General features: G+C 41.7%; 1 protein-coding gene across 2 annotated transcripts in view; it reads left to right on the top strand.

Annotated features, from left to right (window-relative positions):
• The window catches only part of LOC112215544 (dihydropyrimidine dehydrogenase [NADP(+)]), a 220,427-nt gene that overhangs the window by 106,397 nt on the left and 90,130 nt on the right, over positions 1 to 23,900 (top strand). For both annotated transcript variants that reach the window (XM_024374642.2, XM_024374644.2), the window contains 3 exons: positions 4,801 to 5,016; positions 19,965 to 20,129; positions 23,673 to 23,741. In XM_024374642.2, the coding sequence (XP_024230410.1) occupies positions 4,801 to 5,016; positions 19,965 to 20,129; positions 23,673 to 23,741 (450 nt within the window). The remainder of the gene's footprint in view (positions 1 to 4,800; positions 5,017 to 19,964; positions 20,130 to 23,672; positions 23,742 to 23,900) is intronic.

The following is a 23,900-nucleotide window of genomic DNA, read 5'->3' as shown; positions in this document are numbered from 1 at the left end:
CAAAAAAATACATACACACACAGCGTGACACCTCCTCATTCATTATGCAGCGGTGACATCATTACAAAAGCAATCAGAGACTGTGATAAACGCTGGGCTAATTAGGAGGAGGAGAGGAAGAGGCTGCTGGATGGATGGATGACTGTTGTATGTTTGACTTTAGGGATGCGTCCCAAATGGCACTCTATTCCCTATATAGTGCACTACTTTATAGGGTACCATTTGGGACAGTGGTGCCTAGGGAGGATGAGGAGACTGCTGTATGTTGACTTTTGTCATAATACCAGTGGTTATTTTCGTTATCTCACAGCTCTGTCAAAGTAAACTTTATTTGCTGCATACGCTGAATACAACAAGTGTAGACTTAACCGTGAAATGCTTACTTACAAGCCCTTAACCAACAGTGTAGTTCAAGAAGAAGAAACTATTTACCAAGTAGGTTCAAATAAAAAGTAATAATAAAAAGTAACGCAATAAGAATAACAATAATGAGGCTATATACAGGGTGCACCGGTACCAAGTCACTGTGCAGGGGTACAGGCTGGTTGAGGTAATCTGTACATGTAGGTGGGGGCGAAGTGACTATGCATAGGTAACAAACAAATAGCAAGTAGCAGCAGTGTACAAGGGGGGTCATTGTAAATTGTCCGGTGGTGATTTTTATTAAATATTCAGCAGTCTAATGGCTTGGGAGTAGAAGCTGTTGAGGAGCCTTTTGGTCCTAGACTTGGTGCTCTGGTAACGCTTGCCGTGCGGTAGCAGAGAAAAGTCTATAACTTGAGTGATTGGAGTCTCTGACAATGTTATGGGCTTTCCTCTGACACCACCTATTACAGTGCCTTGCGAAAGTATTCGCCCCCTTGAACTTTGCGACCTTTTGCCACATTTCAGGCTTCAAACATAAAGATATAAAACTGTATTTTTTTGTGAAGAATCAACAACAAGTGGGACACAATCATGAAGTGGAATGACATTTATTGGATATTTCAAACTTTTTTAACAAATCAAAAACTGAAAAATTGGGCGTGCAAAATTATTCAGCCCCTTTACTTTCAGTGCAGCAAACTCTCTCCAGAAGTTCAGTGAGGATCTCTGAATGATCCAATGTTGACCTAAATGACTAATGATGATAAATACAATCCACCTGTGTGTAATCAAGTCTCCGTATAAATGCACCTGCACTGTGATAGTCTCAGAGGTCCGTTAAAAGCGCAGAGAGCATCATGAAGAACAAGGAACACACCAGGAAGGTCCGAGATACTGTTGTGAAGAAGTTTAAAGCCGGATTTGGATACAAAAAGATTTCCCAAGCTTTAAACATCCCAAGGAGCACTGTGCAAGCGATAATATTGAAATGGAAGGAGTATCAGACCACTGCAAATCTACCAAGACCTGGCCGTCCCTCTAAACTTTCAGCTCATACAAGGAGAAGACTGATCAGAGATGCAGCCAAGAGGCCCATGATCACTCTGGATGAACTGCAGAGATCTACAGCTGAGGTGGGAGACTCTGTCCATAGGACAACAATCAGTCGTATATTGCACAAATCTGGCCTTTATGGAAGAGTGGCAAGAAGAAAGCCATTTCTTAAAGATATCCATAAAAAGTGTTGTTTAAAGTTTGCCACAAGCCACCTGGGACACACACCAAACATGTGGAAGAAGGTGCTCTGGTCAGATGAAACCAAAATTGAACTTTTTGGCAACAATGCAAAACGTTATGTTTGGCGTAAAAGCAACACAGCGCATCACCCTGAACACATCATCCCCACTGTCAAACATGGTGGTGGCAGCATCATGGTTTGGGCCTGCTTTTCTTCAGCAGGGACAGGGAAGATGGTTAAAATTGATGGGAAGATGGATGGAGCCAAATACAGGACCATTCTGGAAGAAAACCTGATGGAGTCTGCAAAAGACCTGAGACTGGGACGGAGATTTGTCTTCCAACAAGACAATGATCCAAAACATAAAGCAAAATCTACAATGGAATGGTTCAAAAATAAACATATCCAGGTGTTAGAATGGCCAAGTCAAAGTCCAGACCTGAATCCAATCGAGAATCTGTGGAAAGAACTGAAAACTGCTGTTCACAAATGCTCTCCATCAAACCTCACTGAGCTCGAGCTGTTTTGCAAGGAGGAATGGGAAAAATTTCAGTCTCTCGATGTGCAAAACTGATAGAGACATACCCCAAGCGACTTACAGCTGTAATCGCAGCAAAAGGTGGCGCTACAAAGTATTAACTTAAGGGGGCTGAATAATTTTGCACGCCCAATTTTTCAGTTTTTGAATTGTTAAAAAAGTTTGAAATATCCAATAAATGTTGTTCCACTTCATGATTGTGTCCCACTTGTTGTTGATTCTTCACAAAAAAATACAGTTTTATATCTTTATGTTTGAAGCCTGAAATGTGGCAAAAGGTCGCAAAGTTCAAGGGGGCCGAATACTTTCGCAAGGCACTGTATATAGGTCCTGGATGTCAGGAAGCTTTGCCCCAGTGATGTACTGGGCCGTTCGCACTACTCTCTGTAGCTCCTTACGGTCAGATGTCGAGCAGTTGCCTTACCAGGCGGTGGTGCAACCGGTTAGGATGCTCTCGATGGTGCAGCTGTAGAACCTTTTGAGGATCTGGGGGCCCATGCCAATCTTTTCAGTCTCCTGAGGGGGAAAAGGTTTTGTCTTGCCCATTACACGGCTGTCTTGGTATGTTTGGACTAGAGGTCGACCGATTAATCGGTTAGGGAATTAGGGACGGTTTCAAGTTTTCATAACAATCGGTCATTTGCATTTTTGAATGCCAATTACATTGCACTCCACGAGGAGACTGCGTGGCATGCTGACCATCTGTTATGCGAGTGCAGCAAGGAGCCAAGGTAAGTTGCTAGCTAGAATTAAACGTATCTTATAAAAAACAATCAATCTTAACATAATCAGAAGTTAACTACAGATGGTTGATGATATTACTAGTTTAACTAGCTTGTCCTGCGTTGCAAAAAATCAATGCGGTGCCTGTTCATTTATCATTGAATCACAGCCTGCTTCGCCAAACTGGTAACGATTTAACAAGCGCATTCGCGAAAAAAGCACTGTCATTGCACCAATGTACGTAATCATAAACATCAATGCCCTTCTTAAAATCAATACACAAGTATATATTTTTTAAACCTGCATTTTTAGTTAAAATAAATTCATGTTAGCAGGCAATATTAATAGAAAATTGTGTCACTTCTCTTGGGTTCTGTGCAAGCAGAGTCCGGGTATATGCAGCAGTTTGGGCAGCCTGGCTCGTTTCGAACTGTGTGAAGACCATTTCTTCCAAACAAAGACCGTAATTAATTGTCCATAATTTTACATAATTATGAGATAACATTGAAGGTTGTGCAATATAACAGCAATAGACTTATGGATGCCACCAGTTATAAGAACATCCAATAGTCAAAGGTATATGAAATACAAATGGTATAGAGAGAAATAGTCCTATAATTCCTATAATAACTACAACCTAATACTTCTTAACTGGGAATATTGAAGGCTCATGTTAAAATAACCACCAGCTTTCATATGTTCTCATATTCTGAGCAAGAACTTAAATGTTAGCTTTTTTACATGGCACATATTTTACTTTTACTTCTCCAACACTGTGTTTTTGCATTATTTAAACCAAATTGAACATGTTACATTATTGATTTGAGGATAAATTGATTTTTATTTTTGTATTATATTAAGTTAAAATGTGTTCATTCAGTATTGTTGTAATTGTCATTATTACAAATATATATATACTTACATCGGCTGATTAATCGGTATTGTTTTTTTTGGGGGCCTCCAATAATCGGTATCGGCGTTCTAAAATCATAATCGGCCAACCTCTAGTTTGGACCATGATAGTTTGTTGGTGATGTGTACACAAAGGAACTTGAAACTCTCGACCCGCTCCACTACAGCCCCGTCGATGTTAATGGCCTGTTCGGCCCACCTTTTCCTGTAGTCCACGATCAGCTCCTTTGTCTTGCTCACATTGAGGGAGAGGTTGTTGTCCTCGCACCACACTGCCAGTTCTCTGGCCTCCTCCCTATAGGCCGTCTTATCGTTGTCGGTGATCAGGCCTACCACTGTAGACACACACCCCCACCCTCGTCTTACCAGAGGTAGCGTCTCTGTTCTGCCAGTGCATGGAAAATCCCTCCAGCTCTATATTATCCATTTCTTCGTTCAGCCACGTCTCGGGGAAACATAAGATGTTAGTTTTTAATGTCCCGTTGGTTGGATAATCTTAATAGTAGGTCATCAATTTTATTTTCTAAAGATAGCACATTAGTAAAGAGAATGGAAGGCATTGGGAGTTTACTCGCTCGTCTCCGGCTTCTCAGAAGGATCCCCGTTCTGCGTCCCTTTTTCCGGCGTCTTTTCTTCACACAAAAGGCGTGTATCTGGGCCTGTTCCAGTGAAAGCAGGATATCCTTCTCGTCGGACTCGTTAAAGGAAAATGTTTCTTCTAGTCCGCGGCGAGTAATCGCTTCTGATGTCCAGAAGTTATTTTCGGTCATAAGAGACAGCAACATTATGTACACAATGAGTTAAAAAGTAAGTTACAGAAAACGCAAAAAAAAAAATAGAATAAAAAAATTGCACAATTGTTTGGGAGAATGTAAAATGTCAGCCATGTTCTTCGGCGTCCTCTTTACGGTCTGTCGATCTGTTACTAGGATTGCAAAATGCTGTTAAATTCTGTTCCTGGAACTTTCAACCCTATTCCTGTCGTTATCTCATGGTAGTGTAACTGGATGTTTTGACCTTCCAGTCTCTCCACGGCCAGACGGTGTCCAGCGTCCCCCAACTCCCTCTCTTCCACTGTGCCATCGACTCTGTGGACATCGGTGTGGAGATGTGTGGGATCAGGTTCCCCAACCCCTTTGGCCTGGCCTCCGCTCCCCCCACCACCAGCACAGCCATGATCCGCAGGGCCTTCCTGGAAGGATGGGGCTTCGCTCTCACCAAGACCTTCTCTCTGGACAAGGTACTCATGTCTACTCAGCTTTATATTAGTGTGTAGGTGTCTATTGGGCATTAACCAGGGATATGCTGCATCTTTGTTCTGTAGCTGGTACCATTTGATTACTGGAGCTATATATATATATAATATATATATATTACATTCAAGTAAAGAAAAGAAAGTAGAAAAAGAACATGTAAAACAAATCACAAACTTCACCAGATGATGCTTTCACTTGCCATTTGTTTTCAATATAGCTGATTCATGTAATTTCACTGTAAATGATGCCTGATGTAGAGAAAGCATGAGAAGAGCGTGGCTGTCCCTGTTTCGATGAAAACATATCACTGCCTCCATCACTTGTTTTATGGACTGCCCCCTTTGTCATTTTGAAAAGTTAAACTTTCTGTTTCTTTTAAGAGAGAGAGAGAGATTTAGAGAGCAGAAAGAGAGAAGGAGAGAAGGAGCCTGGATATATGGGCTTGCTACTGTTGCTACAAGTATTTCACCTCTGCTGGCTTTTGAATAAGCTTAATGTACCATGCCTGGACTTACCAAGGGAGTTCAGAGAGAAATCATGGTCAACCTGGGTATAGGGTTGTTGTATTATACTCTTTTCCTAGGAGCTTTGCTCTCAGCTGAAGCATCAAGATTGACAGCTGCACATATGATAATGATTCAGCCTCAGAATATGTTTATGTAAACTCTGTTGGTTTTTAAAAAAGAATTTTACACATATGTGTGACACCCCCCCACCCATCCCTTTCACCATATCCTCCCTCTTTCGTATTCTCTTGACATTTGTAGATGCCAGATTGGGGTCTAATATACTGTTGTAGCTATTGGCTGTCAGTGTAGCGCCAAAATACCAGCTGATATCTCAGTAAACAGAAATCATATTATTCCTTATTGTGTGCTTTGCTGGTTTAAATTGTTCGGGGAGCTTTCTTTAGGGAGAGCGATAAAGAAGTTCTTAATGTCAATATGAATGAAACAGGCGGCTCTCCTTCAGTATCGTTTCAACTTAAACACAGATTACCTATTTTTTTTAATATCCTGTTTTTTTGCTCGCTAGTGCTGTTCACTGCTGGCTGCTCCTATCATAACATTACAGTGTGTTGCCATTGATAGCGCTTTGAGATGCACAGTGGATTGCTGGGTGAATATGAGGATCGTCGTCCTGGCTGTTTCTAGGGCTTGTGTAAAAAGGAAAAGAATGTGATGTGAATTAACCAGCTATTATAAGGCCCAGCATAAGGAAGAGAAGGGAGAGAATAGAACAAAGCTAGGGGGGTCTACCATTAATCTGAATGAATTAACTGTGTTGCATATGAAAAAAAATGCCACGATGCCAACGTTTTGGCCTCCTCTTCCACTCTGTGAACCTATCAGAGCTCTGTCTGAAACAGGGGGAGCACAGGGGCCAGTGGGCCACTGTCTCTCTCCCCCCAAGCCTCTGATCTATAGCCCCGTTTCCCTCCTCAGGAGTGACGAGTACATTTTTCCTTACGTTGTACCAATTACCCAGCTGCTAAATCCCTGTGAGTGATACACGGTGCTATGTTTCAGAGGCTAATTACCACATCTCTAGATGGATGTCAGTAATACACACACACACACACACATTTACGTATATATGCGCGTGCATACACACACACACATTGCTGAGGTCGTAACAGCAGGATAGTTTACCTGTAATAGCTAGCGACCATACTGTCTCAGTTTATCATTTGACTGTCTCAGGGTGGTAGAAATCACGCCTGTAATTGGCTGAGCCCTGATGGGTACAGTTTCTGCTTGGTCCTAGAAGCTCCCGCATTCAAGTTTAACTGTTGTGCCAAAAGTACAGAGTCACAGGTAAAGAGGATAGTGATGATGTTTCGAAGAGAAGTTTCAGGTTTTGTGTACTTAAAAAGAAAAATGTTTCATAGAACTTATCGAGTGCATCCAACAAACGTTAGCAACTTCCTCTCGACAACTATGGAATAATGCTTTGCATTTACTTCTAAAGCAATTAAAGGGAGAGATAATAGCAGACCTCCCCACTCCACATTTACAACATTACACAAACGTGTCCTTGATGAGGTGGCGAACAGTAACTACGTCTCCATGGTAACCCTAACATTGTTAACACACATGTTATGGCCCGACATTGACGCACGCACGCACACACACACACACACACACAGTTCCACAGGCCTCTGCTTCATGCACTCTGTGAATCTAACTCTACTTATTAACAACACAGTTTAATCAACTGCTCCAGCATCTTTATTAAGAGTAAGAGGTGAGGAGGTCGTGTTCTGCCGATGCCACACAGATTCTCTGATGGTTTTAACCACTAGTAAATAGCATGGAGCCTTGCATGCGTCATGGTAATTAGCATGTTATTCATCCTGTAGGAACTGGACTGGCTTTTGACTCCTATAATAAGCTTTACTGCACGATTCAGACTGTTTGCACCATCAGTTGTAGGAAAAGTGCATGATGCATTCTTTCCAATAAAACTATAATAAACCGGTGTATGTTTACTTGGAATATACTGTATATCAGGATTACTCTGGTTACTTAGAATCAAGAAGGTCCTTAAAGGCACCATAACATGCTTTAATTTCAAAACCAGCTCTAGTTTTCTATATCTCATGCAAAGTCTCAGCTTAATCAAAATGTTTTTACCAAACAAACACTGAGAAAATACATTTTCCAGTTTTCCAATACAAACAAAATGATGTGCTGATTCATGGTATCACGCCAAGTAACACTCCGATAAAGTCACAGCGAGCTGTAGCTTAAGCATTAATGAGGTCGGGCACTGATGTTGGGCGTTTAGGCCTGGCTCACATTCGCTATTCCAATTCATCCCACAGGTGTTTGATGAGGTTGAGGTCAGAGCTCTGTGCAGGCCAGTCAAGTTCCTCCACAAGGATCTTGACAAACCACCTCCCTTTGTGCTTGGAGGCATTGTCATGCTGAATCAGGAAAGGGCCTTCCCCAAACTGTTTCCATAAAATTGGAAGCACATAATTATTTAGAATGTCATTGTATGCTTTTGCGTTAATATTTCCCTTCACTGCAACTAAGGGGCCTAGCCTGCACCATTATTCCTCTTCCACCAAACTTTACAGTTGGCACTGCATTGGGGCAGGTAGCGTTCTCCTGGTGTCCGCCAAACCCAGATTCGTCTGTCGGACTGCCAGATGGTAAAGCGTGATTCATCACTCCAGAGAACACATTTCCATTGCTCCAGAGTCCAATGGTCCAGAGTCCAATACACTCCAGCCAACACTTGACATTTTTCATGGTGCTTTTTAGGCTTGGATCCGGATGCTCGGCCATGGAAACCAATTTCACGAAACTCCCAACGAACAGTTCTTGTGTTGACGTTTGGAGATTTGGAAATCGGTAGTGAGTGTTGCAAACAAGAACAGATGATTTTTACGCGCTATGCGCTTCAGCATTTGGCTGACCCGTTGTTGCTCCTAGACTTTTCCTCTTCACAATAACAGCACTTACTGTTGACCGGGGCAGCTCTAGCAAGGCAGAAATTTGATGAACTGTCTTGTTGGAAAGGTGGCATCCTATGATGGTACTGTGTTAAAAGTCAATGAGCTCCTCGGTAAGGCCATTCTACTACAAATGTTTGTCTTTGGAGATTACATGGCTATGTGGTCGATTTTATAATCCTGTCAGCAACGGGTGTGGCTGAAATAGCCGAATCCACTCATTTGAAGGGGTGTCCACATACTTTTGTATATATAGTGTAGTTTCTTTGCCCTCTGAGCCATGCAAGAGGTAGTCACCACTCCTTTGATCTCCCAATTAAATTAGATATTATAACCGGTAAACATGTAACTAACTGTAGCTAATGAGGCTGTAGTCATCTGTATTTTCCTCTTCCTCTACACTCATACAGGCACTATACAAACTCCACTTCCTCTCTAATTTGCTTGTTAAATGAATACAAACTGCTGGAGTGTGACTGCATAGTGCGTTCCGATGCCAGGTCTTTTTTGCTGCTTTCTATTCCACATCATAGATTTTCAGATTGGTAGTAAAATAAACAGGGCCTGTCCTAAGGCAAACAAAGGATAATGGCGCTCCACTGCAGAGCGGGAGGGAGGTTGGGGAGGTAATGTCTAGAGCTCTTAATATTATTATTCACATTTAAGCTTCACAAGTGGTTCAGCTGTATGATGTTGCACTTGCTACAGGCTGTGGATGGTTAGATGGTTACTGTATATGTCTGGAGGAGTTCTTCATGAACTTCAACCCTTTGTCTCTCTTGCTCGCTCTCTCTCGATCTCTCACTCTTTAGCAGTCTCACGATCTCTCTTTATCTCATTTGCTGACACACACACACACACATCTACACACAAATCCACACCTACACCAAACCAAAAAAGACTTGCAAGCTGCGCAAGCTTACCCTAATTAACCGTCGGCTTAATTAGACGATTCACTGTGTAATTATCAAGCAATTAGTCAACACCTCTCAGATCTCACGACTGCTTTGACAGCCATGTTTCTCAACCACCGATTCTTGTCAAAATCACCTACGTTTGATTTAACTTGTTTTCATTTTAATGTGAAACTACTTGTGCACTAGCATGAAGCAATCATTACTGATGAGGGAGGACACATGTTAGAAGATGTAATGACACATGGAAGGTAGCAGATTTGGTGTGTGTGGGGTTCGTCTTCCCTGGAACAACAGGACAGTTGGAAGTCGGTGTGTAGCAGGTCTCTATTGGGTTAGAGAGAATGGGGAGATTTTCTGCTTAACAATACATGTGATACTTTCTACGTAAGTCACTCCTTCAATGTCAATGTCTGTGGCAAACACAATGTTCAGAGTTGCTTTTTGATTCGGACCTTGAACGCTCATTACTACTGTGACTGCGTTATCGTAGTTAATGGTTAGATAGATATTGCCTATGGTTGTTATTAGTGTAAGATATGTAGCAGTAGCGATGTCTGTGTGTATTAGCCTTTGAGGGACTATAGGGGAGGAGGGAGATAGCAGAGAAGGAGTGAATGGTGAAAGAGACTAATGACCAAACTGACAGACAATATCCTTCTTCATTTATCACAGCCGACTAATATCCTTTGGCTTTGACATTCATTTATTTAGTCCCTGACAGGGCCATTCTGTCACCTACACAGTAGCATCAGTATGATGCTGCTAGCGGGGGTAAAAAAAAACTATGTGTCCAGTCCAGTTAAAGCACTAATATACATTTTGATACTTTAACAGGTTACAGAGTACGCTGACTCTCTGTACTACCCTGTTTTATTCGTATTTCTTGTTGCTTCAGTTTGCACCGTCCTCACAAAGGGAAAGTCAAGGTCTTGCTGTATCTTGGAATGTGTTTTTGTCAATGCATCAGGGTCGTTGGAATGAAAGACTTACTGAATCTGCTAGGGAGAGAATGATAATAGAGAGAGAGAGAGAGATTATACAGTTTATCAAAGTTCCTAGGGTGTACATTTGTTTGATGTTGTAATGGATTCAAGGTTTCTGAGTTTTATAATTGACAGGTTACAGATAGGAGATAATTACTGCGGAGGAGGCTATCTCTGTCAGGAATCTGAACTGGCATCAACAAGGATAAATGTACGTACCGTGAATACACACACACACACACATACTGAATGCTTTGCTACCAAGGCCCATCTCGTGTAGGAGAATAGTGTATGCCCACTTGCTGACAAGCCCCTTTCTCCCAACCTCCAGTACTTGTGTTTGTGTGTGTGCTTGTGTGTGTGTTTGTGTGTGTTTGCTACCATGGTCCATCTCGTGTTGGAGAATAGCGTAGGCCCACCTGCTGACAAAGCCCTTTCCCCCACCTCCAGTGTTTGTGTGTGTGAGTTTGTGTTTGCTTGTGTGTGTTTGTGTTTGCTTGTGTGTGTGTGTGTGTGTGTGTGTGTGTGTGTGTGTGTGTGTGTGTGTTTGTGTGTGTGTGTGTTTTTGTGTGTGTGTCCAACACAGTAGGCATAGTAAACACCAGCAATAAATGATGGCTTAGCAAGTGTTCCATCTGCACTTGGGGGATGAAGATGAATGATGATCACAACTCCTCAGAACTGCTACATGGCCTTTTTTATTTCCCTCTCTTTAATTTTCATTTTTTTCTCTCTCTCTCGTTCCCTTGTTTATGAAGTTTCCTGTTGATGGGTCAGTGGCTGGCTGCAGAGGGGGAGAAGTGAGCGGGCAGCCCTTTGATTTTTCCTTCATGACTGTTTATAATGATTCATGTGTGGACTCCCAAATGGCACCCTATTTCTTACAGTGTACTACCACTGACCAGAGCCCTATTGGACAAGGGTGTCATTTGGGATGCAGTTTTGGTAATAATGGAATCAAGAGGCTCTGGTTCAGCTACATAACATCATGCTAGCATAGCGATACACACAGTATACCCAAAGAGCCTCTATCCATATTAAAGCTTATAGATGTTTTATATCCAAAAAGACCAATGCCATGTTTACATTTTTACTAAATGAGAAGTCTCAACTCCACAATATGTACATCACATCTTAATGGAGTTGAGTGGCGATGCGTTTTGGGAGAGTGTACATCTGACTTCATCGAGTTGGTATCAATCGATACTTGTGAAAATGTCCATTCTTTAATGCGTACCTTGTACCTATGTTTGTCCCGTGTAAAGATGTTATTTTATTTCGGTGTTGAAATCTAGTTTTTTATAAAAACTTCATTCTATGTTCTGTCAAATTGCGCCGCATAATGCACTGTTTTCCAACGGAGTGTGAAGTTTATGACTGCAAACATGCACTACCATTCGATACTTTTATAAATATCAACTGTTTAACACTTACTGTGTAACTGTGCTCGTCCTTGATTCTTATAGATTTGCCAGTGGGAGTTGGAGTCCATTGTTTTGGAAAACAAATGACATTCCGATCTGCCATGCATTGACGGGGCTGCTCCTCTGATAACAAACAACGACTCCCTTGGCGGAGGTTGCGTAAAATGCTATTATATTAAAAACAACAGATTGCAGCAGCCAAGGAAAAGAAAGCCTTTACACAGGACATACATGGGTGCGCATTTAAGAATGGATTGATACCGACTCGTTGTAGTTGTAAGTAAACTCATCGCCACTCAACTCCATTGTATCGTGGAGTTGAGAATTTTGAGCGACACTTTTACAACGCATTTCATTTTGGTTTTATCTCAGTTTATCTCAATTTATTTGGATAGTTTGGATATTCCATCTGTAGATGCTCTACAAGTGGTCTTACTATCAACAAACTATCTGTTTATAAACAACCGCTTGCTAAGGTTACAGTTAGGGTTAGGTTCAGAATAACACTGGAATGTCTGAGAATGGCGCTAGAATAGATAGCGACCTTTTTACGGGCTCCTGACCAATTCTACAATTTATTAGCTGATCTTAACTACGTAATGTTTCCGCCATCAATTCCTATGACTGAAAAGAGCTCCTGGACATCAGAACAGCAATCCCTAACCTCGATTTGGATGATGATTTATACTTCAATCAGTTGGCGGCGCAGAACATACTGCTCACCCCGGACAAGACCCTAATCCCAGTCTCTCGGAAGAGAAAGAGACGACGATACAGAGGCAGACATGCAGGCACCATCATGAAACAGTACAGTGGCGCGTAAATAAACCACCTCTACCAGCTGGCAAGTGTCTTCACCGACATTTTCAAACTCCCTGACCCAGTCTGGAATACCAACATGTTTCAAGCAGACCACCATTGTCCCTGTGCCCAAGAATGCCAAGGTTAGCTGTCAAATTGACTCTCACCTGTAGCTGCCATCTGTAGCCATGAAATGCTTTGAATGGCTGGTCATGGCTCACATCAACACCATCATCCCAGACATCCTGGACCCACTCCAATTTACATAACGCCCCAACAGATCCACATATGATGCAATCTCAATTCATTGAGTACAGCTCAGCGTTCAACGCCATAGTGCCATCCAAGTGTATCACTAAGCTAAGGACCCTGGGACTGAACACCTCCCGCTGCAACTGGATCCTGAACTTCGTGACGGAATGCCCTCAGATGTTGATGGTAAGCAAAAAAGCTGTCCCTCAATACGGGGGCCCCTCATGGGTGCGTGCTTAGTCCCCTCCTGTACTCTCTGTTCACCCACAACTGCGTGGCCGCGCATGACTCCAACACCATCATATTGTTTGTCGACAACACAATGGTGGTAGGCCTGATCATCGATGACGATGAGACAGCCTATAGGGAGAAGGTCAGAGACCTGACAGTGTGGTGCCAGGACACAACCTCTCCCTCAACGTCAGCAAGACAAAGGAGCTGATCGTGAACTACAGGAAACGGAGGGCCGAGTACGCCCCTAGTCATATTGACAGGGCTGTAGTGGAGCGCGTCGAGAGCTTCAAGTTCCTCTGTGTCCACATCACTAAGGATATATCATGGTCCAAAAACACCAACACAGTCATGAAGAGGGTACTACAACACCTGTGCTCCTGCCATCCAGGAAAGCCCTAAAAATTGTCGAAGACTCCAGCCACCCAACTTGCACGGCAAGCGGTACTGATGCACCAAGTCTGAAACTTACGGGACTCCGAACAGCTTCTACCCCCAAGCTATAATAGTTAGTCCAGGTAGCTATTTGGTTAAGTATTTAACTTTTTATTTTATTTTTTTTTTTGACATATTCTGCTGCTACTGTTTAGTATCTGTCACTTTATTCCTAGTTATATGTACATACAGTGCATTCTATTCAGACCCCTTGACTTTTTACACATTTTGATATATTACTGCCTTATTCTAAAATGTATTAAATCGTTTTTCCCCTCATTAATCTAAACACAATACCCCATAATGACAAAGCAAAAACAGGTTTTTAGATTTTTTTGCAAATGTATTAAAAATAAAAACTGAAGTTTCACATTTACATAACTATTCAGACCCTTTACTCAGTACTTGATTGAAGAAACTTTGGCACCGATTACAGCCTCGAGTCTTCATGGGTATGACGCAACAAACATACTTGTATTTGGGGAGTTTCTCCCATTATTCTCAGCACATCCTCTCAAGCCCTGTCAGGGTGAATGAGTAGCTATGCTGCACAGCTATTTTAGAAGTTAGATCGGGTTCAAGTCCGGGCTCTGGCTGGGCCACTCAACAACATTCAGATACTTGTCCCGAAGCCACTTCTGCATTGTTTTGGCTATGTGTTTAGGGTCGTTGTCCTGTTGGAAAGTGAATCTTCACCCCAGTCTGAGGTCCTGAGCGCTCTGGAGCAGGTTTTCCTCAAGGATCTCTCTGTACTTTGCTGCGTTCATCTTTCCCACGATCATGACTAGTCTCCCAGTACCTGCCACTGAAAAACATGCCCGCAGCATGATGCTGCCACCACCATGCTTCACCATAGGAACGGTGCCAGGTTTCCTTCAGACGTGATGCTTGGCATTCAGGCCATGGAAACAATGGAAACGGGATGCGCCTGAGCTCAATTAACTGTCTCATAGCAAAGCGTCTGAATAAAGTATTTTTTAAATTATTTTTTTCTGTCAATGTGCAAAACAATTCTTAACATGTTTTCGCCTTGTCATTATGGGGTGTTTGTAGATTGATGGGCAAAAATATTGAATCAATTTTAGAATAAGGCTGTAACGTATCAAAATGTGGGAAAAGATCTGAATACTTTCCGAATGCACTGTATCTACCTCGATTACCTCGTAGCGCTGCACATCGACTTGGTACTATTACCTCATGTACATTAGTCAAGTTGTCATTACTTATTGTGTATATGTTCTAACTATTATTATTATTACGTGTTTTACTTTTCTATTATTTTTCTATTGTCTTTCTCTCTGCATTGCTGGGAATTAAGCATTTCACTGTTAGTCCACACCTGTTGTTTCCAAAACAGTTTTAAGGGTTGAGGTTAGGGTTAGACTAGGGATAGGGTTGGTAGATATTGGAATGTTTCTGATATTCTGTAGAGCATCTACAGATGGACTATCCAAATAAAGTGTGACCTAGTTTTTTCTTTCCAATAGCAATGACATAATTTAACGTCTGCATGTTATTTTTAGCACAGAGGTTTTACTTAAAATTCCAACATCAAATACTTACAGTACCAGTCAAAAGTTTGGACACACCTACTTACTCATTCCAGGGTTTTTCTTTATTTTCACCATTTTCTACATTGTAGAAACATTGTGAAGACATCAGAACTATGAAATAACACATGGAATCATGTAGTAACAAAAAAAGTGTTTAACAAATTAAAATATATATTATATTTTTCAGATTCTTCAAAGTAGCCACCCTTTGCCTTGATGACAGCTTTGCTTCTTCTAGTGCAGTCGCAAAAACCATCAAGTGCTATGAGTTACGAGCCTCATTAGAGTTACCAGCCTCAGAAATTGCAGCCCAAATAAATGCTTCACAGAGTTCAAGTAATAAACACATCTCAACATCAATTGTTCAGAGGAGACTGCTTGAATCAGGCATTCATGGTCGAATTGCTGCCAAAAAAAAACACTACTAAATGACACCAAAAAGATGAAGAGACTTGCTTGGGCCAAGAAAAACGAGCAAATGACATTTGACCGGTGGAGACGTCCTTTGGTCTGATAAGTCCAAATTTGAGATTATTGGTCCAACCGCGGTGTGTTTGTGAGATGCAGAGTAGGGGAACGGATAGTCTCCATATGCATGGTTCCCACCTTGGAGTGTGGAGGAGGAGGTATGATGGTGTGAGGGTGCTCTGCTGATGACACTGCATGTGATTTTTATTTTATTTCAAGGCACACTTAACCAGCATGGCTACCACAGCATTCTGCAGCCATCCCATCCGGTTTGCGCTTAGTGAGACCATCATTTGTTATTCAACAGGACAATGACCCAACACACCTCCAGGCTGTGTAAGGGCTATTCGACCAAGAAGGAGAGTGATGGAGTGCTGCATCAGATGACCTGGCCTCCACAATCACCCGACTTTAACCCAATTGAGATGGTTTGGGATGAGTTGGACCGCAGAGCTAAGGAAAAGCAGCCAAAAAGTGCATTATGTGGGAACTCCTTCAAGACTGTTGGAAAGGGGAAGCTGGTTGAGAAAAATACCAAGAGTGTTCAAAGCTGTCATCAAGGCAAAGGGTAGCTGCTTTGAAGATTCTCAAATATAACATATATTTTGATTTGTGTAACAATTGTTTGGTTACTACATGATTCCATGTGCTATTTCATAGTTTTGAAGTCTTCACTATTATTCTACAATGTAGAATATAGTAAAACATAATGAAAAACCCTTGAATGAGTAGGTGTGTCCAAAATGTTGGCTGGTACTGTAAGTACTAGCTGTTCTTTTTGAGTACATTGTATTAGTTCTTGCTGTTCTATATCACTCTTAAGAAGTTCCTGTGTGTTTTACCCTCAGTCCGATGACCATCTTTACTGGCAGACATGCCACTCTGCCTCTGAATGGTAAAATATTTGGCTTGGTATTAGCTATAGTCTGTGGTCTAATGTGGGGGATTATCTCCTTTAAATCTGTATGTACTGCTCTTGACCTCTCCTGTCGAGAGAGAGAGAGAGAGAGAGAGAGTGTTACTTCCCCAGGGCATCTAAACATATGTTGTACAATAGACAATAATTTAATATCACAGGAAAAAAGGAGGACATTAAGAAAAAGAAGAACAAAACCTAAAAGTGAATGTGTTCACTTAACAGTTATTGCCATTACCCCCAACCTCTCTTAGCAGTAATGACAGTCCCAATCACCAGGATAAATGTGGTTAAAATGATTTCTCTCTCTCTCAAATATTCAACACATACAAATACACGGCTAAAAACGTAATATGATACAATACAAAACTGTAAATGTGTCGTGAGTCGCATGTGTTAAGATACACATTAAATGTTGTCTCTCTCTCATTCTTTCTCTCTTCTCTCGTTCTTTCTCTCTCTCATTTTCTCTGTCCCTCTGTCTCCCTCTCTCTCTCTCTTTCTCTCTCTCTCTCGAATTCCAACTGTGGAAAGGATTTACCATGATAAGGCCATTGAAGCAATGACCGTATAGCTGCTTGTGTTAATAAACACAGAATATAGCTCAAAATCACAAGAGGGGCTTTGTGTGTGTGTGTGTATGTGTGTGTGTGTGTGTGTGTGTCACAGACGGTGCAGTCCACTGCATTTGATTAGTATTTCTCGCATGTGTTCCTTTCTCAAAAGGCTGCTTGCTGTACTGGGGGGATTAGAGACCTGTGTCGACGTGATAAAGCCAAGTCGGCCCCTAAACATAAACAGACCTGTTAACCAATCACATGAGAGAAAGGGAAGTCAGCTCGCCTCGCTACCATTGTCCATTTCGACACGATCCTTCTTGTCAGGGGACAGCAGGGTAGCCCTGTTTCCCAACCAGGCAAGGAGTCCTTGAAATTAAAGAAGTAGTCACAGACTGCTCAGCAGACATTTTAATCCATGCACTCAATAACAAGTAAAGGCCTTCCGGTCACACCTGGACCGGGCTTACTATTTTCTACATGGTCTAGCTAGCTGAACAATTCTGTTGAAATGAAGTGTATTTTGTTATGTAACACGGAGAGAGATGGAAAGAGAGAGAGAGAAAGGTGGAAGAGGAGAGAGAGAGAAAGGTAGAAGAGGAGAGAGAGAAAGAAAGGTGGAGGAGGAGGAGGAGGGAGGAGAAGTAGGGGACTAGCCTTATCTCTTGCCACTGTATGTGGCACCTGTGTCTCGGTGGCATGCTGTTGCTCTCCCTTTGGGCAATTTTCATGGTTTCCAGTAGTTTAATATTAAAACTCATGTTCCGCCCTGTCTTGATAATAAATAAGCCCAGCAGCGTAATGTTCCCTGGTCACAGTCTTCATTAAATAGCAACTTGTAGATCCGCCCCAAGCCCTGGGGATGGCTGCCTCAATTCTCCACACTCGCCCCCCCCCCCTCTTTTTTTCTTATTTCTTTGTCACCTGAGGGTACCGCCACACTTGTATGATAAAATGGGGAGAGGAAAAACACTATTTATTTTCAATGTTTCTGTACAAATTAGGAGCAACTTCTTCCAGCTTCTATAAGACAAATATTATATTCATCCTGGATAGACATAGACAAACCTGTGATTACCTATATCCCTAAGTAGGTTTGACTCTACAAACAACTGTCCAAGCTAACGCTTGCGGGGGATGTAGAATATGTGAAATCCTATAGAACCAGCTATAGTGTGATTCGTTATAGTGTGGAACACTTGAACCGACAGCACCGTTTGGCAAATAAAGTGTTAAAAAAGGGAACTCAGATTGTGGCCATGCTGCGTCTTATTCAGACATGCAAATTAGTACTAATTACAGCTAATTAATGTTTTTTGTCTATGTAGTTTGAAAAATGTCCAAATGTTATGAAATTAAGTTACCATGCTATTATCTTAATTGTTTGCATTAAGGTTGTTCCCTAAATATATATGTAAATTAATTCAGATTCGTTAATGGTTACTTTAATTGGCATTAGTTAATTAGGAAAATAATATGTGTAATATTAAATATAATGTCAATTCAACTTTAGATTTAATCAAGCTATTAATTACAATTTTACCCAGTTTATTCTGCACAGTAATAAACACAATAAGTTATGTCCTCAAAAGGCCAAGTATGAGGTCAATTTACAGTGCAAGTTGCAACACAATGCAAACCAAACAAGCTAGCTACTGTACAGGACCTGCACTGTACCTTTTCCCCTAATGCTGCACACTGAAGGCCAACTGTTTGTTGTTCTACACATAGTGACCTTCTATTTGTAGTACTTGTATGTGTTTTGAGATGTGCCAAAGCCATCAGCAGGTTGGTCAACGCATTAGCTTGGTGTAAGCTGCCAGCTGCCTCCCCTGGCCTGGACTGGCTCAGGCTTGGTTGTGATGTATACTGCACTCTGATTACACTTCCAGGGGAGGACTTCACAAAAATGCTGTTCCTTTTCTCTTCCCTTGTTCCCCTTCACAGGAATGTAATTACTGCTGGACATTATGGCCGTTTGGCAGTTTTTTTTTGTCCATGAACCATTGCCAGGTTTGATGTATGTTTCTGTCGCGTGGAGGGTAAATCTATCAGAGAGAGAGAGAGAGAGAGAGAGAGAGAGAGAGAGACTTCTGAAGGGGTGAGGGATCTCAAAGTACTCATTCAGCAAAAAAAGACAACCTTATGCTGCATAAAACACACAGAAAGAGAGAGAGAGGGAGAGAGACGGAACAAGAGAGAGAGACAGAGCTGCCTACTGAGATATATTATTAAATCATTTCAAGTTGATGAATTCATTCCTTTATTTTGTCACGTAAAAGCTTTTCTCTCAGTGTTGACGGCACTTCATCATCTGGGCTGTATTTCGAAAGAGTTGCTACGGTCAGTATCTGATTAAAGATGAAGTTAGTTCAGACCACAAAGAACCCTGGGATGAAAAAAAAGAAATAACATTATTGAGTTTGCGTCATGTATTTTTATAAAATATTACTGTAATTGTCTTTTCTTATGGTGTTTTACAGGAAAAAAAATATGAATTTAGAACTTATGACTGGTAACAGGTCTTCCAACGCCTTGGAAGAGATCCATTGAACAACTGAAGTAAAAGCTAGGACTGCTCGGATATTTACTCCTACCGCTGTAGATATATGAAACTGTACGTGTAGGTAATTACATATATTTAACAGAGCCACTTTGAAATGGCCTGCAGAAATAGAAAAGGTCTCATCTGAAGAGTGCTACTGAATAAAATTAGTTGACGATAATATTACAACCACTTTAACATCATTGTCTTGCTTTCTTGTTCCCTAGGTTTTAGTCACTTGGAAGTGCACTAAAAAAGGGTTTACTTTATAACATTGTTGTGTTGCTTTCTTGTTCCCTAGCTTTTGTTCACTTTTGAAGTGCACTTAATGGTTTTACTCTATATAACCACTATAATGTTGTTTTGTTGCTCTCTTGTTCCATATAGGACTTGGTGACCAACGTGTCTCCCCGCATCGTGCGTGGGACGACCTCAGGCCCCATGTTCGGTCCGGGACAGAGCTCCTTCCTCAATATCGAGCTGATCAGTGAGAAGACTGCAGCATACTGGTGCCAGAGTGTTACCGAGCTCAAAGCTGACTTCCCCAACAAGGTAAGTTACTGCCCTATGGGCCTTGATCAAAAGAAGTGGACTATAGGCACTAGGATGCCATTTGGGACACACTCCCACAGTATATCTGTCTAATGAGCTTGTATTGAAACAGCAGAATGGAGTGCCATTCGTTCAAGGGGTTGCAATGTATTGCTTTGTTTATGCTGGATACTACAATGACAACATGCTTTTTCCCTGCAAACAAAAATTGGTCATTAGGACGTCCCTGGAACGTCACGAAATGGTTGGCTTCAGTCATGAGGACGTTGTGTCATGGTCCTATGGACATTTTTAGGATGTTCTTGGGATGTTGTCATTGTAACCTGAAGGTTCTGTTTAGTTCCCGGTTTGTTCTGGGGATGTCCCCATTTCAGAACTTTGTTTCATGATCCTCCAGGGGATCATGACACAACAGCCCGAAAACATCCTTAGGGACAGAACAAACTGGGAACTAGACTAAACTTCCAGGGGATGACACAACGACCTGACCACTTTAGGCAACCATTTTGTGACGTCCCCGGGGACGTCCATACGACTCATTTTTGTTTGCAGGGACGTTTCCTTTGGACCATCATGCAATGTCCTGAAGACTAGTAAAATGACAGTCCTGAAAACGTCCTTAGAAGATCCTGACATGGTCCTCAGTGATGTGCTGGTAACTTACAGTGATTTACACAAATGTCCCCCAGGGAATGTTCCCTTGGGATCCTCATGCGACGTCCTCTTGACCATAATGAAACATCCCCTTGTGGTCATTGAATGTACCATATATAACTTCCTATCGGGACCAAATGGGTATATTTTCATAAAACACCTTATAATAACATGATACTGTGACCAAACCGGGACCTGTACTGAACATCCTTTTATGGTCCAGAGGTTAACGTCATGTGTTAATGTTCCAGAACTTCTCGCAAATACCCTTAAAGGGACCTAATGGGAACGTTGCCTAATGTCCTGAGAACGTTCCGTGTTTGCTGGGTAATTTGTTAATTTCTAAGAGTTTGTTCTCCCAACTTTTGGAAACTCCAGATGTACAATATCAAAGGATTCATTGATGTTCCCCTGACCATTGTTAATGAAAGTCTGAGAGGAATAATGTCACTGATGCCCTGCATTCGCTTCAACAGCTATTGTTAGGTGGATGAAAAAAGACAGTGTGAAATGCCTCTTGTGGTTTTTAGATCAGTCATAGTGTGTTTCTCCTCCCTAGCCCTTTCACAGATCCAGAATGAAGCAGGACAAAGCACTGAGCTCCGTGTTTCCCTGTAAATTAGCGCTTCTGGGATATGTTTCATTGGAACACAAAGGAGCACGGGGGGTGCTATGCCAGTGTGTGTGCGTGACCAGACTGAGCTCTCTCTCAAACTGTACCATGACCTGTAAAGCACACAGACATAGTACTTTTTTTTCTTTTTCTGACAAACAGTGCACCAAAGGAAATACTGGCCTATTTGCCCTTCCAATTACCTCAATAGCACCTAGCTTTTTAGGTCAGAGCAGTCTGGACAAATAGCCCCGATTGAGGTGCCGTCCACCAAGTGCCAAATGTGTTCTCATTATCCCTAGTGGTGCTAATAGAGTAGAGTTAAGGAGAGGGGGAAGGGAGCGAAAATTGTCGCACATTTTCCCGTGGGCTATCGGCTGATTCGGCTCTAGGTGACAGTTTCCAGGTGATGTCCGGTATCTCCATGGATACCATGGTGTTGTTAGCGGTAATGGGGAAGAAGAAGTCATTTCTGTAGTGTATAGCTCAGGGCTCTGTGGTTGAGCTGATAATAACAAGATGATCCTCTCACACACATACAAAGATGCGCATGGACACATGCATGCACGCGCATATTCAAACACACACATTCACACAGCATCAGAGGGTTTGCAGTGGATGTAACTTGTTTAGACCGAGCAGTGCCTTTGGTACTGTGTTGTTAAGAGTGCGAGACACACACACACACCACCAGTGCCATAGCCGTTGAGATACCAAAGAACATCAAGGACAACTATTCAGTATAATGGTACATTTTGCTCTGTTTTACCATCTCCATTTTATGTGTTTCATCTGTAGTTACAGTTTCTCGAGCCACACAACGAGAAACTAGCTAAGCCGAGACGGCGTACCCTCTCATAACATCACCTATGAAAGTCTAATATTCCTGAAAACAGAAAGCTCCAATATGACTAATATGTCAAGCAGGGCCTGCATATTGGCCATTGTAAATGTCATGGAGTCAAGGGGAGCTTTCACTTTATTTGCACAGTTAAATCTAGGTCTATTTAAACCTTCATTAAACCACAGCAGGGCTGGAGTTGCGTCTTGGTGTGTGTCTGTCTGCTGTGGTGGATTGAGGAACCTTCATGCTGTACCTGGCTAGAAGGAGATGTATATCTACTAGATATTTGTCGCTGGAGGGGGTTCAGCCTTTCTGTTTAATGTCCTCCCCTGGATCCTAACTCTTTTAGAAGGCCTGCTGTTGGAACGAGTAACATTAACGGTCTTTTACAACTTTAATACGTAGTACAATAACATAGTTTAACAGTTAATATCATGACAAGGAGAGAGGAAGCTGTACAAGGCAGTCACAGTACTTGATTAATAGCTACTTAGCATCAGTGTTTACTTTGAATTCCTTTATAATGTTGATACAGTAGGAAAGTTGTAGTGTGATCTAATTCCACAGAGATGTAACCTTTTTTCTGTGGTTTTCTCTGTATAGACATACAATAAGCTGACCATGAACACACACACAGTTTCCAGACAGTTATAACACAAAGCAGGCACATCAGATATATGTGGTCAGAAATAATGTTCCTCAATATCTCCAGAAGACGTCCTCTGCCTCCCAGCCAATGGGGGTAGTAGCTCTTACCTCTTTGTGGATTGGACCCATCGGGGATCCTCAGCATCATGTCTATACATCATGGTCCTTTTTATTTCTGTGATTACTTAAAACCGGGAGGCAATATTAAGAAGCAGGGGCCTATATAACCTGTTTTATAGAGGGCTTATTGTATGTCTGGAGGAGAGAGACCTAGTCTAATCCACTCAGAGCCTCCTGCAAATACATGTGTAGGATCTTAATTTGATCTCCCTGTTGCAAGAGAACTTTCCTGAAATGCGGGACATTTTATACTTGTAGTGTATCTAAGGTTTAAAAAGGCTTCTGAAGTTTGTAATTTCCACTTTTAAATTTCAGACTTGATTTTCCCTAGCAAAAATGTATCATAATAATCCATATTTCCTTTCCCTGCAGGATCATTTTCCTGCCGTAGCAAACGGACTCAAATGAAGATCCTACATCTGTACCTCTCTCTGGTGTTTTTATTGTTTTAATAACGCTGGCAAACACACTGGATTTGTCCTGATCTTATAAAATTATAAATATTGATTTTGTGACTGAGGGAGGACAATGCTGGTGCTTCTTAAAGATAGGATAATGGCTGCTCCTCTCAGATCTGTTTTCTAATGTGTTGAAATGAAACTTTTAGTTTGAGCCGCAATGGATTTATCACTCAGTGTTATATGATTCTTCTCTCTTTCTCTAGGTCATTATCTCCAGTATAATGTGCAGCTACAACAAAGCTGACTGGACAGAGCTTGCCAAGATGGCAGAGGTAGGTCTAAGCAATGTTGATTTCTTTCTTCGAATGTAAACACCTAAATGCTGGCCAGGAATGGTTATAACATTATTTCCAGTACTGACATGTTTAGAATTGTCACGACTAGCACAGCTTCTTACTCTGTGTCCCTCACTTGGGTTATATTTGTGGAAT

The sequence above is a fragment of the Oncorhynchus tshawytscha genome, linkage group LG16 (assembly GCF_018296145.1).
Source record: "Oncorhynchus tshawytscha isolate Ot180627B linkage group LG16, Otsh_v2.0, whole genome shotgun sequence".
NCBI classification, from domain to species: Eukaryota; Metazoa; Chordata; class Actinopteri; order Salmoniformes; family Salmonidae; genus Oncorhynchus; species Oncorhynchus tshawytscha.
The sequence above is the reverse complement of the archived record's forward strand: the minus strand, read 5'-3'. Positions and strand labels throughout refer to the sequence as shown.